Consider the following 17,133-nt stretch of genomic DNA (forward strand, 5'->3'; position numbering starts at 1 on the left):
ATCACACTGTTTACGATCGCTTAATTTAGTGCTTTTTGGCTTCAGCTGCATGTAGCTTGGGCTAGACTCATGGATGACACTAGCCTTCTGTTGGTTTCTGGAGAGCTTTCCCAGGACATCTGGATTGACGGGGCTTCCCTCCTTCTTTGCCACCTCTCCGGGGTGGGTTTTGGCTCATTTAGGGTCCCCAAAGAGAAATCAGCTGTAGGATGCGGAGCCCCATAATCCCCCCTGCACAAAACCGGAAGCCAGCTTGTAACCTTTCCTATTGGCTTCCCCACTGATTTTCTTGGGAAGCCGGCAGAGATTGTAAATGACTATCACATGATCATGCAGTTTGGTGGCAACTAGCCATTAAGTGTGAACAGGTTTCCAGTGACCCAGTATACAGTCATGTAACTTGGAGGGTGGAGGAATACTTTACAACAGCCAGAAATGCCTTATGGGCCATAAAGCATCCTTTCTGAGGACACTGTAACTTCAAATAGTTGTTAAATGACTAGTTGTAAGTCGCAGATTACCAGTATTTTGACCCCTAAAATCATGCCCAAAGAACAGATCAAAATCTTCAGTCCAACATACCATTGAAAGGCTAGATTCTGCAAATGGGAAGCAGGATACACATTGTTGAAATCTGCCACTTCTTCAAGTCTTTTTTTCCCCTTGCACTTCAAAGAATGTCCATTTGTATACACTTTTATGATCAGTCGATTCTTCTGGATAGAGTTACACTCTTTCATAACACAGATCTGGATCGTCATCCTTCATTTCAGCAGTGAAATAGTTTTCAGTTTTGCAAGTTAAGGAAAGGAGTCAAAAATTATGTGGAAAAATAAGAGGAAATGTACAGTTTTAAAAAATATTTAATACTCTGTTATCTTAGTATACATTTAAAGCAAATTATTCTGAATTCTATCGTACTGGACCACAGACCAATTAGCAAATAAAAATACAGAAGTGTTTTACAAAATACAATCTATTTATATAAAATGGCATAGATTAAAAAAAAGTTCTAAAAAGCAGTAGTTATATTATCACTTTACTTAATGGCAGCAGTCTTGTCTATGCAGCATTTTTTTCCTTAAAGCAAGTCACAGCAATAATTGGTATCATGGTAAACCATTATGATAAAGTGAATAGCGCTCTGGGAAAGGAAAAAAAAAGAGAAGATTTGTAGTACCCTTTTATATTAACACACTTTATTAAAACATATTTGCTTTTGTAGGCTACAGCTCACTTCATCAGAAGCATGGAGTGAGCTGTAGCTCATAGAAGCTAAACTTTTTAATAAAATCTGATAATCTGAAAGGTGCTTCTAGATTCCTCCTGATTTTTGGCTATCATAGACTAACACAGCTCTCTTCCTACAGTGGAACAGGAAAATAACTGAGAACACTATTGATACACAAATAGTATAATGTTTAAATGATATGTACAAAACTGTTATCACAGAATTACATTTTTTTATTTGATTGACTGGTTATTATAGTTTTTGAATTGTGTGAGCAACTAATAATCTGACAGTACAAATGAAATCAAGACCTCATGCATAAGGACAGGAGCCACCGATGCAAGAGCTCAGCAAACATAATTTTTTGAGAATCTTCCTCTCTTGAAAGCCTTCTGTGTCTTTTAAAATCTTGAATCGGAACATTTTTAAAGTAGTCTCCAATCCAGTCTGAAATACTGTATCCAGAAACTTCCTTGAATATATGGAAATATTTGTGCCAAAAAATAGAATCTGCTTGAATTTCCATTTAAACAGAGCCAAAGTGAAATGAATAAAGTGAAAAAGAAATTTGGACAATGCTTTACTTTTGACAGCACAATCCTATCATGTTCACAAAGAAATAAATCTAAGCTCAAAAAGTTTTATTTTGTGCAAGTGTTTATATGGCTGCAACAATGGAAATTCAAAACTGAATAGGTTTCAAACTCTTAAAGCACTTCAAATATCTGTTAAATATTTGAAATTCCTTATATCAGAAAACTAGAATATTCCAATTCTATTAGAGCAAAAAAAAAACCACTTGAAAAAAATAAGCATGGAAGAACTTTTCTTTGCATTACACAAAATTCCCTGAGTTTTCTTCCTTTATATGGAATATGAAATCCTCAATCAGATGAATGCAGTTCAATAACAAGACCGATATTGAATCTGATGCCTCGTGTTGTTTTCAATCTGATGCTACGATAATTTGGTTAACAGGGGAATCCCACTACCAAGCATTTACCACAATATTTCACAAAACCAAAATGCAGTTTCTATACAATAAATTTTATATCAATGTACAAATGTGCATCGTATCATCCAAAGCCATTAAAAATATACAGTCAAACTGTCTCTTAAAATGCTATTGGAAAAAAATTCAGCCGTCAATAACAGGATAACAGACATTTTACAAAATGTAACTATTTACAATTTCATCCTCCCTGCCCCTTGTTGCTTAGCATAATTTCCTACTCTTTAAAATAAAATTAAGGTTTTACCTGAGCAAATTAGATAGTGGGATGGCTCCTCTCATAAAGGGACTTCCTATCACCTCCCATCAATAGAACTACGGTTTGTGCATGGATTCTCCAAAATACATGGATCTTGTCCCCTTACCACTGAGCCAGACTGAGGAAGCTGGCCTATTTGGATGGGGAGCTTCGCATATAAGCCAGGCCCAGTCAGTCCACTTTGATATATATCTATATATGCTAGTGCTCATAGCGGCACAAACAATTTTAAACTGGCACCCACAGGCTGGACATCTGCATTCTGAAGTACTTGTTTAATTCCATATAAGATTGCTATACCTTCTTCTATGCTTGAGGTAGGTAGGTAAGTAAACTGACTAGAGACTTATAGAATATGGCCACCTACCCTACATTTTGCTAAAAATGCATTTCAAGTTTTAAATTGGCTTCTGTAGCAAAGAACCACTGCTTCTTTGACCAAACTTACTCTTTCGATATTAGGAATTTAACTGAGCTCAAATTTGCTTAAAAGAAACTTTACATTTCAAATGCAAGACTTGGTGGTCAAACTATGGAACAAGGTATTCAATTCACTTGCTTTCCTCTGAATTTTTATGGCCAGTCCTTAAGTTAACATAGAGTTTGAAAGCGCAAGAGTGCCAGAAACAGCTTACTATTTTGCAAACATGAAGTTGTGCCACTGATACTGACAAGCATAAATCTGCAGTAATATCCCTTATTTCACAATGTAGGCAACCAATTCCTATTACATGGCTGAAGTTACATATAGCCAAATCATACAATAACCCAAAAAAAGATGGGCCATGATTATCCTGTAACATCACAGACATACTTCTCCTTTCAGGTGAATGAATCAGCCTATAAAAGTTAAGGAACTAACAAGACTAACAAGGATTAAGCTGCTACAATATGGTTCAATCTTTGCATCTTTAGGAGACATAGTTAAGCTTTACAAATCCACAAACACAAAGGTAGGAAAATAAACAACTATATGCTTATTTAAAAAGGCAATTTTAACAAGTTTTCTTTAAGAAAAATACTTATCTGTTCCCTCCCCCCCCCACAAAATATATACAGTGCATTATACTGCCTCAACAGGCACATCTGCTTTTGCTGACCCACCACTGGCTCAGATAGGCATATAGTTGCTCAATCAAGTACTAAACATATTATTTGTTCTCGTCACTGGAGCCATAACACCTTGACATGGTGAAAACTAGCATTAAAAAAAAATGTAAGCCCTTGTATAAGCCATGAAAAAGCATGAGGAACCATTTTGTTTCCTATAGAAAAGGCAAACAGGAATTCCAGGGAGCTTTTTGGAATGTAATCTACGGGCACTCAGAATTGCTTTATGAATTCTGGCAGGAAAGAGATGTCCTTTGCATTTTGCAAAAGTTTTCTTTTTTGAATGCCACATTGAACGTTTGGGGATCTTCCATGCTATAAAGGCAACTCCAAGAACCAGATGTGCTATCTTCTCCTCTTATCTTGAGAGCTCTTTGCTTCTCCACCATGTTTTTTTATGTTTAATGCATATTCTCAAAAGAACAGCATAATCATATATAAGAAATATGCAACAGGCAAATGAACAAATTAATCTCATCTACTTTTGGGAAACACAATGAACAAATGGAGACTAAAAAAAAGATTAGAAATCAATTTGTTCTAATCAGTACAATCAATAAAATCAGTGATCAAGACCACAGCATGAATCTGATGTCCATAGGCATTGCTAAGCTTTAATTCAAACATTTGTTCCTCTTCAAAGTGATGCCTTTAGGAATGTGATTTTTTTTTAACAGTTGTGCTGAAGATGAATAGTACACATTCTGCAGGTAATCTGTTTAAGAGCACAATTCCACTTTCTTAGAATAAGTCTCAAGAAATTAGTAGGGCATAGCCCATGAAAGAGAGGGTATAGGATTACAGCCTAAATTTTCTTCGGCTCAGAAAAGAAAAATTCTGTAGGCCAACTCTCCATCTTTCCATGACTTTTCTTCTTGACGTTTTGATTTGCAAATCCGTATCAGGCGATACTGACTAACTACTGTTTTACTCTTTTAAAAAAGGAACTTTTCCTATCAAAGTGCTTTCCATTGGTGCATTGGGATAGCATCCCTGATGAAGGAGGTAAAGCAGAGATCGTCACCGTTTGTAAGTTTTGATGGGATGATTTCCTCAAAGTCTCCACCTTCAAGGATAGGAAGATGTATGGGAAGGCCAATAATCTGCAACTGCCTAAGGAGCAAAGTACATTTGCTCTGCATGTTTTCATGTCCCTTTGAATGAAGGTCAATTTTTTCATCCACCCAGGCCTTCCCTTATGACATCCACTCTCAAAGCAAGATCCCTAAAAGATGGCCGCTGACTTGCATTATTATTCCAACACTCTGCCATGATGATATAAACCTTGATAAGAGAAAAACATCAGTATGAGATAACAATAACATCAACAATTACAATCCATTAAAAATCCTAAGGAGCTGTTTATTTTATTTCAACTATTATAACCTTGGAACCAAAGACACTGAACACTTTGGTATACTATACATTATCTCATATAAAAACCTTACTCTCTTAGCATCTTATACTAAATGCATCTAATTCATAGGTATACATTTCCTTCACAAGGCAAGAACAAGACTGAGGAACTGCTTAATCTACATGATATATAATTTTATAGAAAGAGAATAAAATTTAAACTGTTCTATGGGAAAACCAGAAATCGATTACTTTCCCCAAATTTCCCCTATGTCTTCGTCTCCATCTTACCTATTAATTTTTTTTATTGCCAATGAGCCTGGTAATCATAATTCTAAACTACTGAGAAAAAAATCTCATTCCATTTAGCCACAAAGTTTTATCAATGAAATAAATTTGGGGAAGCTGTATTATACACTTTAAGATCATTTCTTATTTTCAAAAGGGACATCTATAGTTTCTTTTGAGAATACTTTTATGATATTTTACATCTGGAAGTGAAAACAATCTTATTAATGTCAAGTAGAAAAAATATTATTTAACTGCTTTGTTATTATGGTACAATTTAAGCACAAGGAAACATTTGTGACCATAAAAAATATCCACTGAATTCAAAATGCTCTGAATTCATTTTAGGAATGACTCTTGTTCAATGTATCTGGTGGTAGGAGATTTTAAACAAAATATAGGACCTCTCTAAGAACCAAGAAACTGAAAACAGCCCCATTGATTTCATCATCAATTATTACATTTTTAGGCTGCTGCTTTGTTTCTAATTGAAACGGCTAATTAGAAATTAAACCACTTTTGATTTTGTAAGATGCCTGAGAGGTAGACGCTGATCACAAAACATCAGGTAGTCTTCATTTACAATCAGCACTGAAAAAAGACAACTTATATTCCTTGAAGCTGTTGCAGCATCCCTATGGTCACGTGACTGTGATTCAGGTGCTTGGCAATCGGCTCACAATTACAATTGTTGCAGCTTCCTGCAATCACACAGTCATCATTTGTGACCTCCCCTGCTGGCTTCCCACAAGCAAAGTCAGTGAGGAAGCTGGCAGGAGTTTGCAAGTTGCTCCCATTGCTTTTTCTCCCAAGGAGACTCTGGATGGCAGATCTTATACTCTGTAGTGCCCACCCATAGCAATGCCCATAGCTCTTGCCCATGGGTCTGCTTTGCTGGGATGTGGCCTAAACCATCAGAGACAGGAAGCGATGATGAGAGCGCTCCTCAATGATGGTGCCCCCCCCCTCTGCAGACCTCCCTCCCTGCACCTTCTGTTTTCAGTCAGCCTCTCCATTTCACAGGAGTTCCTTGGGTCTGCAGCTCAGTAGGGAGAAGAAAATCGCTGAGCGCAGCAAGAGAAATAGAAAATTCATGAATGAGTAAGAACCATACAACCTGCACAATGTAGAATCAGTCTGAAAAACTGGGAGCCAAAAATCACGTCTTTTCTGGGCACAGACTAAGTCATGATTGGGAGGTCTCCTGGCCCAGGAGAGGCATGACAAGCTTGACAGACTTAGTCTAATTGGACAGGAAGACAGAGTTAACCCATTCATGGATTCTCCATCTTCATGCTGGAGAACGACTTATGCAGTCTTAGCTTAACAAATAGCAAGATTGCTTGGATTTCTGTCACTAAGTGATGCGGTCATGTGACAATGCACGTCATGACTGAACCATTTAATGGAAAGCCCAGTCACAACGGCTGTTGTAACCTGAGTACTACCTGTAGTCCAATGACAAGTAAATGCAAGCAATCTCTCTCTGATGAAACCATCTCTACTAACTGCAGAAACAATACAGGCATTCTCATTGCATGCAAGTTACAACCAAATACCTCATCAGGGCATCCATCGGGTCTCGGCAGCCTCCCATTATTCTTCAAAAGCTCTATCAAATGGAACACAATCATCTGGTTTTGCTTATCATTTCCAATCATGCGCATGAACTCCTGAAATAAAAATCCAAAACTGAACTGTTGCAACAATAACAGTAGCATTCTAGGTTTATTTCTTTTTTTAAAAAAAATAAATTGGGATTATCAGGGAAAGTAATAAACACAGATGAAGCAACAATAAACTTAGGGACAGTGAAAGTTGCAATCACATCACCCCAGGACGCTGTAACCATCATAAATTCATACTGGTCGCCAAGTGCCCAAATTTTGATCACACAGCTATGCAGATGCCGCAACAGTTTTAAGTGTGAGGACTGGCTGCAAGACATTTTTTTCAGTGACATTGTAATTCTGAACGGTTGCGGAACAAATTAAGTCAAGGACTACCTATAATTGCACCTAGTGGTAGCAGCCACCAATGTGTCCAATAAAGAAAGCAGGCTCTTTGCACTGGTTACACTCAAAAATAAACTTTACTTGGTTCTTCCTCTCTTTGAAATTTTTCCATTCAATCTGGTAATTTTATACATGTTATAATTTTAAGCGTTTGAGTTTCACAAATCCTTGCCTTTCTTTTTTCCCATATTCTCTTTTTTCCCCCTTGCATTTGTCTCTTGAACACAAGCTAAAACACATTTCCGCCAAGCTGTTTTGGAGATTTTTTTCAACTAAACTGAGAAAAAGTGCTTCAAACAAATAAATAATACTTTTGTATTATGTGCTTCAGGTGTGATTCTTCAGCAAGTCTCCTGTTATTATTTGATTCAAGCTACTTTTGGTGGTGTGGCAGAAACATGTAAGGAAGTAGAGCATGTTGCCAAGAAGCTAATCTTTTAAGTCAGTGTTTCTCAACCTTGACAATTTTAAGGCATGTGGACTTCAACTCCCAGAATACCACAGCCAGCGTTGCTGGCTGTGGAATTCTGGGAGTTGAAGTCCACATGCCTTAAAATTGTCAAGGTTGAGAAACACTGTTTTAAGTCAAGAAGATAACTACAGCACTGTACTTTCACATATAAAAATGATGTAGTCATATATACACATTACTTACCGCTGGAGGGCTTTTATTCTTGTCTATATAAGTGAAGAGTTCATACAAAACCACACCAAAGCTCCACATATCTGAGGCCACAGAAAACCTGTTGTCTGTCAAAGATTCCAGAGCATACCTGCCACGTAAATTTAATAAATAAATACATAAAAACACCTGCAGGATAAAATGAGAGGGCTCAGAAATCTGCAAATGCAAATATTACTTTGAGCATAACCAGGTTGAGTGACTTTTTTTAATTGAGAAATTCTTGGGAGTTAAAAGCCAAAAGTCTTACAAAATAATCTATTGCATCCTTCTAGTTTAGAATCTATCAGCAATCAGAAACATACCAAAATATAGGACTCTCTCCTGGTTCCTTTACTTTGTAATATTCCTTATCCTGTGGCAAAACTTTTGTCAAGCCAAAGTCTCCAATTTTCACTCTGCTTTCATTCTCCACCAAGATGTTCCGTGTTGCCAGATCTCTATGAACGTATCTTTTTGAACCCAGATACTCCATGCCCTATATATAGATGAAATCAAAATTAATTGGTTTAGTGAGTACCAGTTTACCAGTTTATGAGTCATGTAAGTTATTTCTGAATATTGGACACTTTTTTTGCAATAACTTCCCATTAAGCTGATCAAGAACAAGGCATTATAAAGTATCAAAAATAATCTTGCACTCTCAGGAGAAAATTTTTTTTTACAAGACAATGTTGAACAGGAAGTTTCCTGAAGCTGATTATAACTCATCATTTTCTATTAATTAGCACTACTTGTCACCTTTGTCTTTCTTGTCTTGTTAGGCAAATCTTTCTGTCTGTCTGTCTGTCTGTCTCTCTCTCTCTCTCTCTCTCTCTGTCTCTCTCCCTCCCTTCCTCCCTCTCTCTTTCTTTCTTTTGTATGCTTTTAGCCAACTACAAAACAGATATTAAATATTGGTATGAATTATTTAGGTGATTCAGATAAGATTCACTGGAAACCCATCCAAGTCAGAGTTTGGATCCTGTATGTAATTGTGACTGCAATACTACTAAAATGAAATGAGTATGGGTTTTATGGTTAGTGGGAAAAAATCCTGTGTGTGTGTGTCTATGTGTGTGTGTATGCGCGTTTGTGTAAAATATAGCTGCCCATCTTTCAACCAACTGTGGTTGGCTCTCAATCAAAATAAGTGATCTACAACCATTCTTTTAGTGATCGTTCAAAGTTACGATGACACTGAAAAAAAGTGACTTATGGCTGGTTTTCACACTTATGACCACATGGTATTGTGATCAAAATTAGGGCATTTGGCAACTGGCATATATTTATGAAAGTTGCACTGTCTTGGGGTCATGGGATCACCATTTGCGTCTTCCCCAGTTGGCTTCTGAAAAGGAAAGTCAACAGAAGAAGCTAGATTTGCTTAATGACTGCATGATTCACTTAACAACTGCAGTGATTCACTAAACAACTGTTGTGTGGTCATAAAATGGAGCAACTCACTTAACAACTTGCTTACTAATGGAAATTGTGGTCGTAGATTGAGGACTATCTGCATTAAAAGGCTACTTCAGGAACAAATGAAGTAAGAAGTATCACTATCAAGGACAGAGAAAAATCAGTTGATGCCTAGGATAATCCCACTCTACACCTGTAATCAGATTACAAACAGCATTCATTATTATTACATTATAGAACTTAACCTTTTTTCTCTGGCCGCTACAGAAATGCCTTCCCTCTCCCATCATCAGTCAAATGAAGAGGAAACTAGTGCATTCAACTGCTTTTCGGCATTAAAAACTAGCATATGTCAAGAAACAAGATGTTAAAAAAAAAAAAAGCAAACAAGAGGAGTCATGACTGTGTTATGAAAAAAAGACTGATTAAAGAAAGGGAATGGATTGATTTTGTGCCACTGATGAGGAAAAAAACATTTCCCTACAAGAATAGTTCATGCCTAGAGTTTGTGGAAAACAATGAAGACTGTAATTCAATGCAATCCCATAGTAGGTTTAGTAGGGTTAATTAATGTATTACCTTACATATCTGAGAAGCATACTGTAGGAGTTTCTTATGATCCAACCTGTCCTTGTGTTTCTGGAGATAATCCCGTAAACTTCCATAGGGTAAATATTCCATTATCAACTTCAGATTTCTCCGTCCTTTCCAAACAAACATAAATATTTAGAATTATAGTTTAAAGTGATTTCTTCATATATAGTACTGAAATTCTCTTGCATAAGGTTACTTCTGACATGATTATGGCCAGCAAACATGTTTCTAAAAAAGAAGGGAAGAATCACAAAGATTTTGTCCCTTCAGATAGAGACTTGTTGTAATCCAGAACACCAATGCTGGATGAACCTTAATATATATTAAAGCTTCAGAACATTACACTTAAAGCTCTAACTCTATGCAACTATTCCATGCCAACAAAACAGAAAACAGCAATTAATTGAACCACGGCTCAATAACTAAGGGCATTATATTATCCATGTGCTTATCGTTCCAAATACAATTTTCAACCCTGAGCCAGCCATGGGAGGCTGTCGAGATTCTGTCCCAGTGCTTGGAAGCTGTTTAGGTTTGGATGGATAAAAACCATCTCCGATGTTATTAAGACCAAGTGGCAGTGGGTGTGTGGGTCACCCAGATCTCATGATATTCTGTGTTTGATCTTGGATGGGGTTATACTTCCCTGTTCAAGAGTGTTAGGTAATCTGAAGGATCTTTCTCGACTCACAACTCTGGCTTGTTGAGTAGGTAGCAATTGTGGCCAGGAAGGCCTTTGGAATTTCATCTGCTGAGCCAGTTTTGTCCTTTCTTGGATCAGACAGTCAGTCATGCCCTAGTCACTTCACTACTGGTCTACTGCAATGTGTCCTATGTGAGGCCTTCCTTGAAGACCACCTACAAGTTTCAACTAGTGCAAAATGCAGCAGCATGGGCAGTATGCCTCAGTATGCCCATTTAACACCTCTGTTTTGTGATCTGCACAGGTTGCCAGTTTGGTTCCTGATTCAATTCAAGGTGCTGATTGTTACCTATATAGTTCTACATGGCATGGACCTGGGTTCTTGAGGGACCACCTGTCTTCCAGAGGATTTACCCTGACAATTTAATCTAGCAAAATTTCTTCAATTAAATAATGTAATCAATAGGGACTCAGGAAGCGTACCCTCTCTGTAGCAGTGCCTGACCTCTAGAACAGTGGTTCTCAACCTTTTTAATGCCGCGACCCCCCAACCGGTCGTAAGTCGAGACTACTAAACCGGTCGTAAGTCAAGGACTACTCAATTGGTGCAGCACCGTTTGCAGAATGGGACTTTTGGCGGGCTCAGCAGGGCAGAGACAGCCTGGACAATTCCTATTGGCTTTTGAAAACCAATAGAATTAGACTCTATTCAAGAGAGTCTATTCTATTGGCTTTCAAACGCCAGTAGAATAAAAGGGAGTAGCACAGCTAAGGAAAAGGGGGGGAAAATGGCGGACTGTGTTGTTTGGCGACCCCCGTGAAATGGTCGTTCGACCCCAAATGGGGTCCCGACCCACAGGTTGAGAACCACTGCTCTAGAATGAGGTTTCCCCCAGGCATCAAATGACGCCCATTGTGCTGGTGTTTAAAGGCTCTAAGTGAATCCCCTTTACATTCTTTTTTTTCAATCTGGGCAATTCCTATCATCTCTCTATCTTGTATTCCTTATTTCTATTACTGATTGTATCTTTTAAAAATGTTTTTACTTGTGAGCTGCCCAGAATCATTGGGATGGGATATGAAAGAGGGAGGGAGGGAGGGAGGGAGGGAGGGAGGGAGGAAGTAAGTAAGTAAGTAAGTAAGTAAATACAACTTTCTATCCTGAACCGACAACAGGACACAAATATGAGAAAATAGAAGCTATTTTCTATTTTCTAACTTCTGCTGTTCCCTGGTCAATGAACAAGAAAAAGATTGTAATGTGAGCATCACACATGCCCTCAATGAAACAGGTATCTGAAATGAAGTTACACCGTTTTCAGGCAGATACAGAGAAACACGAAGCACCTACATATTGCTGAACTGTAACTCCCAATAGCATCGGACAGCCTGACTAATGAGCAATAGTGTTTCTCAGTAACATGTGGATGGCCTCAAGCTCACCAGTTTGATTAGTAGTAGCTTCTGTGATTATTAAATAGATTTTTAATTAAGACATGAAAGGCCAGTATTATCTAGTTTGGTTTTGAAATACCATTACTTTGCTTCTAGCATCAATCAGCAGATTTAAAACTAAAGCAAAACAGGTTTTAGGTTTGATAGTAATACTCTTTCAAGCAAATATAAGTATGTACAAGAGATAATCTTTAAAGTTACAAATAAATAATTTTGCAATTATTTAAAAACCACAGCTAATCTATTTCATGCAACAGCAAACAAAAAATAAACACAACACAAAAAAACCACTCATTATGAAAAAAAAAAGCTTCTCAAATTTTATGTCCAGCAAAACTAACCAGAAATATTAAGGCAAAAACAAAGAAAGTAGCAGTTCATAAAAATGCTTCAATACATTAGCGCCAAATATTATCACAGGTCACCTGATATGTTGCTTAAGTAGGTAATGAATAATGTGATTAAATGTGTAAGGTACCTGCACTATAGCACACTCCTTTGTATTTGACAATGTTATCGTGTTGCAGAGATTTGAGAATTTCAATTTCTCTTTCAAAATCTCGCAGGTATTCTTCTGTGCTGTGCTGCAGTTTCTTCACAGCCACCACTTCCCCTGTATTATCTTGCAGTGGATCATATCGACACATTTCCACACTACCAAAATTACCCTGCAAAATGAAGAAATAGAAGCATTTTGAAAAAGGTATATGCGTGTGGGGAGAGCAGCCAGAAAAGCAGGTAGTCCTCACTTAGTGACCACTAGAACAGACCTCCCTAAGGCTACTTATGACCTAGTTCCCGAGTACCGACAGCTGCACATTTTGGGCACTTGGCAACCAGCTCTCATTTATGGCCATTTGCAGTGTTTCAGAGTTACATGACCATAATTTTTGATATGTTTTGCTAGTTTCCACTGTTTACTTCCTGTTTCTGGCAAAAAAATGCCCATTGAAGAACACCAGATTCACTTAACAACTGTGGTATTCACATAACAACCACTGCAAAAAAGGCCATAAAATCAGAAGTGGTCATGTGGCACCCGACAACCATCACAACATACAACCATAATTCTGGGCTCAACTATAGTCATAGGTTGAGGATTATCTGTACTACAAATTGTTCTTTCAGCCTAATGCAGGGCTTGAGGCTGATATATGATGTGTTGTGCAATATTCCAGCCATTAACTGGATGTACCAGCAATTCAATACAAATAACTGTCCCAGTTTGCATTAATTCAGTGTATTCAAATGAAAGAAAACCAAATTATACACAGATAAGAATAGGTTATAGCCAAGATAAATGCACTCCCAGGGGTGGGCAATTATTTTCCCAAGGGGCCACACGAGAAACTGAGACTCTTGTGGAGGGCTGAACTGATAGGGCTGTGAAGGTGTGTAGGCACACATGCATGCACATATGTAAATTGAAAAAAAAAAAAAAGCAGGCCCCTTCAAAATAAAAGCAATCCATGTGAGCTGGACAGGGATAGCCAAAGGACTGAATATGCCCAACTCCAGTCGTGTCTGACTCTAGGGGGCAGTGCTATCTCGGTTTCTTAGCTGAGGGAGCCAGCATTGTCTGAAGACATTTCTGTGGTCATGTGGCCAGTATGACTATAGGCCAAGATGCATGGAACACTGTTACTTTCCCACCAAAGTCTTGACAACCTGGGTCTTTCCAGCTGCCACGTTTAGTGTCTCTAACTGCTGAGCTACTGCGCCCCCATGTTCATGAAAATACATATGCAATATGAATTATACTGATTTATGGACACCTAACATGACCTTCCAATTTATGTAGTGCATAATTCTGAAAAAAAAGGCATATCCTTGCAGTAAGATATACCTTGCCAAGCTGCTGCAAGAATTTGAGGTGTCTCTCTTCAAAGTAAGTTGGGTCCCGTCCTTCAAAAGCTTCAGAAAATCCAAGAGCACCAATTCTCATATTTGGTAACATATCGTTTTCTGTCAATAATTCATAATCTTGAAAAAGAAAAAAAAATCCCCAGTTATTTCAGTAGGTAATACTGATTTTACATATATTATATTGTAATACTTACCACAAATACTTATCTAAACTTGGCGTTCCTTCCAGAGAGAAGCTGAAATTCCAAGAGAATCCAAGAGAATGGAGAATTCTTTCCTCCATTTAACCTACCTGGGGTAAATAAACTATTCAGATCCCGTATAACTGCTCTGAAAGAGGGCCGGAAATCTGCTTCATATTCCATACAATTGTTTATCAGATTTGCCAGTTCTGTCCAATTGGGAGCAGGAAGCTGATGCCTGTCTTCATAAAATTGTAGTTTCTAGACATCGAGACATTATAAGGATTATTAATACAATTTTAGACTAATTTTAAGATGCTTTCTATAGCAAGAGAGACAATTGGTCACATTTCTTAGCACGCAACAAGTACATGACAAAGTTGTAACCTGGATCTTACACTCAAAATTCAATTTAAAAGGAGAGTAGGATCTTGTTGTGGTTGCTAATTTCACACCAATTATGTATATTTAAACTTCTTTCAACAAGATTGTAAAACAAAAGCTTTTACTCCCAATGTTCTGTTGTACGTTTCCCCCAAATCCTTTTTCTCAAAACGCCAATAATTTCAAATAAATAAAAACTCACAAATCTGCATAATGGGTGACTCATCATAAATTAACAAATTAAAAGATGCTTCATAGAGCGTTTATTGGCAGAGTTGGGATGTTTTCCCTGAATCAATGATATTATAAATGAACTGCTTAAGCCAGACATGTCAAACACAAGGCTCGGGCCGGATGCGGCCCACAAAGTGGTTAAATGTGGCCCACGAAGCCAACCTGGAAACAATGAGGGAATGGCCCCCACTGCCTTGGCCCTGGCCCAGGCTGGCCAGGCCAATGTACAATTTTGTGGTGCCATCTATGCTGAAACGCATTCAGTCTTAGCTCCACAAGGCCGTCTAGAAATACCGAGGCACCAGCCCCTGCTGTGTCGGCCCCGCCCCCTGGGTGCATGCTGGGAAGGTGTCACCCTTTGTGAGGAATGAAGAAATGGACCATGCCTTGGCGCTTGCCCCAGTCCCACCCCTTTCTGCCAGAGACCCTCAGATGTGTCCCACTCCTGCCCAGGCCCCCACAGGCACTCTTGACGCAAACAATATAGAGCTGGCCATGCCCGCCCAATAGGCCATACCCACTCCATCCACGTCCACCCAGTAGGCCACACCCACCCGGGCCTCCCGAGGGCAACCGCAATGCTGATGCGGTCCTCAATGAAATTGAATTTGACACCCCTGGCTTAAGCCTTTTGAAATTCCAGACAAAACCTAGCAGCACCCCTATTTTCTTTTCCCAAACAGAAAATCACCTTACTATTATTTAATAAGTCACACTGAATGTTCTTAATATTGTTTTCAGTTTAAAGTGATAGCAAAAAGCTAAGACAAGTACAACTTAATTGACTGGAGAGCCACAGGAAAATCCATGGACTGAAGGCTGGACTGAAATTTAAGAAAAGGCCAGTTGGAAAGCAAACCCTTCCATACTGTTACCAAGAAAACAATAAAGGTGCAAGGTACAGAGTTTAACCCAAGGAGGCTTACTTAAAACGAAGCACAATGTCCTTAATACTTCGCCTACTTCAGGCAATCGAACCCCATTCCATAAAATGAGGAAGCATTTGGTAAGTTCAACAGAATAAAGTGACAAAGAGGAATGGGAGGGAACCAACCTTTTCAGCAAAATCCTGAGGCTGGGCTATACCTTATGTCTGATAGACCAGAAAGGCAAGCATGGAAATCATATCTGCCAGTATGTCAAAAACTATTTTCTAGACATTAATGGAAGAGGGAGCCCCAGAAAGAAACTGCACTCAAATGTGAGAGCAAGTGGTGTGCGTTAGCATCTAGCAAGTTTCACTGTTAGAGGGACAGAGATGCTCAACATGACTTACCCTTTGAGAATCCAGTGCATTGAGAGGTTTGTCTCCTCCACTGCAGATTTCCCACAGAGTCGTCCCAAAACTCCATTTGTCTGCCGCCTGACTCAACTGCTTAGGGTTTTCAATGCATTCTGGGGCCACCCATGGAATCCTCTCCAGAAGAACTGACAATGAAAAAAAAAGAGAGTGAACTTCTACTGGAATTATAAATTTTAGCCTAAAGATACTTGGAACGTTTTAGTTGTTTTACAATTTTATAAGCTCTTGAAGGGAAGTTAATAAAAGATAGCAATGAGTTCTAAGTCCCGCCTTGGACGTGAAGCTTCCTGAGTAAGCTTGGGCCAGTCACTTTCTCTCAGCCCTAGGAAGGAAACAATGGCAAACCACATCTGAAAAGCCTTGCCAACTTTGGGTAAGAATGACATGATTGTTGTATGAATGTTACGTTTATGCACTGATTTCTTTGCTATAAAATACACTTGCTTGTATGTATTAGGCACTACTAGTTACAAAGCCAGAGTAGCTATGTAATTCTACTGGATTTGTACCAAGAAATTATGAGCGTTCTGACCCTGCAGAAAGCAATTGCAATATACTGCAAAATCAGAATCAGAATAGAGCTGAAAGGGATCTTGGAGATCTTCTAGTCCAACTCCCTGCTCACGCAGGAGACCCCATACTATTTCAGACCAGTGACTGCCCAGTCTCTTCTTAAAAACCTCCAGTGATGAAGCACCTACAACTTCTGATGGCAAGCTGTTCCATTGGTTAATTGTCCTCCCTGTTAGGAAGTTTCTCCTTAGTTCTAGGTTGCTTCTCTCCTTGATTAGTTTCCATCCATTGTTTCTTCTCCTGCCTACAGGTGCTTTGGTAAATAAGTTGATCCCCTCCTTTTTGTGACAACCTCTCAAATACTGGAATACTGCTATCATGTCACCCCTAATCCTTCTTTTCTCTAAATTAGCCAAACCAAAATCCTGCAATTGTTCTTCATATGTTTTAGTCTCCAGGCCTTTAATCATCTTAGTTGCTCTTCTTTGCACTTTTTCCAAAGTCTCAACATCTTTTTTGTAATATGGCAACCAAAACTGGATGCAGCATTCCAGGTGTGGTCTTACTAAGGCTTTATAAAGCGGTACTAATACTTCACATGATTT

General features: G+C 38.5%; 1 protein-coding gene across 5 annotated transcripts in view; it reads right to left on the reverse strand.

Moving 5' to 3' along the window:
- Positions 1 to 845: 845 nt before the first annotated feature.
- Positions 846 to 17,133, reverse strand: part of JAK2 (Janus kinase 2) — a 96,597-nt gene continuing 80,309 nt past the window's right edge. For all 5 annotated transcript variants that reach the window (XM_039364489.1, XM_039364484.1, XM_039364488.1 and 2 more), the window contains 9 exons: positions 15,989 to 16,140; positions 14,205 to 14,355; positions 13,893 to 14,029; positions 12,525 to 12,714; positions 9,934 to 10,058; positions 8,259 to 8,431; positions 7,927 to 8,044; positions 6,816 to 6,929; positions 846 to 4,896 (listed from right to left, as the gene is read on the reverse strand). In XM_039364489.1, the coding sequence (XP_039220423.1) occupies positions 4,789 to 4,896; positions 6,816 to 6,929; positions 7,927 to 8,044; positions 8,259 to 8,431; positions 9,934 to 10,058; positions 12,525 to 12,714; positions 13,893 to 14,029; positions 14,205 to 14,355; positions 15,989 to 16,140 (1,268 nt within the window). In that variant the 3' untranslated portion in view covers positions 846 to 4,788. The remainder of the gene's footprint in view (positions 4,897 to 6,815; positions 6,930 to 7,926; positions 8,045 to 8,258; positions 8,432 to 9,933; positions 10,059 to 12,524; positions 12,715 to 13,892; positions 14,030 to 14,204; positions 14,356 to 15,988; positions 16,141 to 17,133) is intronic.

Source organism: Crotalus tigris, unplaced genomic scaffold, assembly GCF_016545835.1.
Source record: "Crotalus tigris isolate CLP2741 ecotype Arizona unplaced genomic scaffold, ASM1654583v1 scf7180000019762.1414395, whole genome shotgun sequence".
Taxonomy (NCBI): domain Eukaryota; kingdom Metazoa; phylum Chordata; class Lepidosauria; order Squamata; family Viperidae; genus Crotalus; species Crotalus tigris.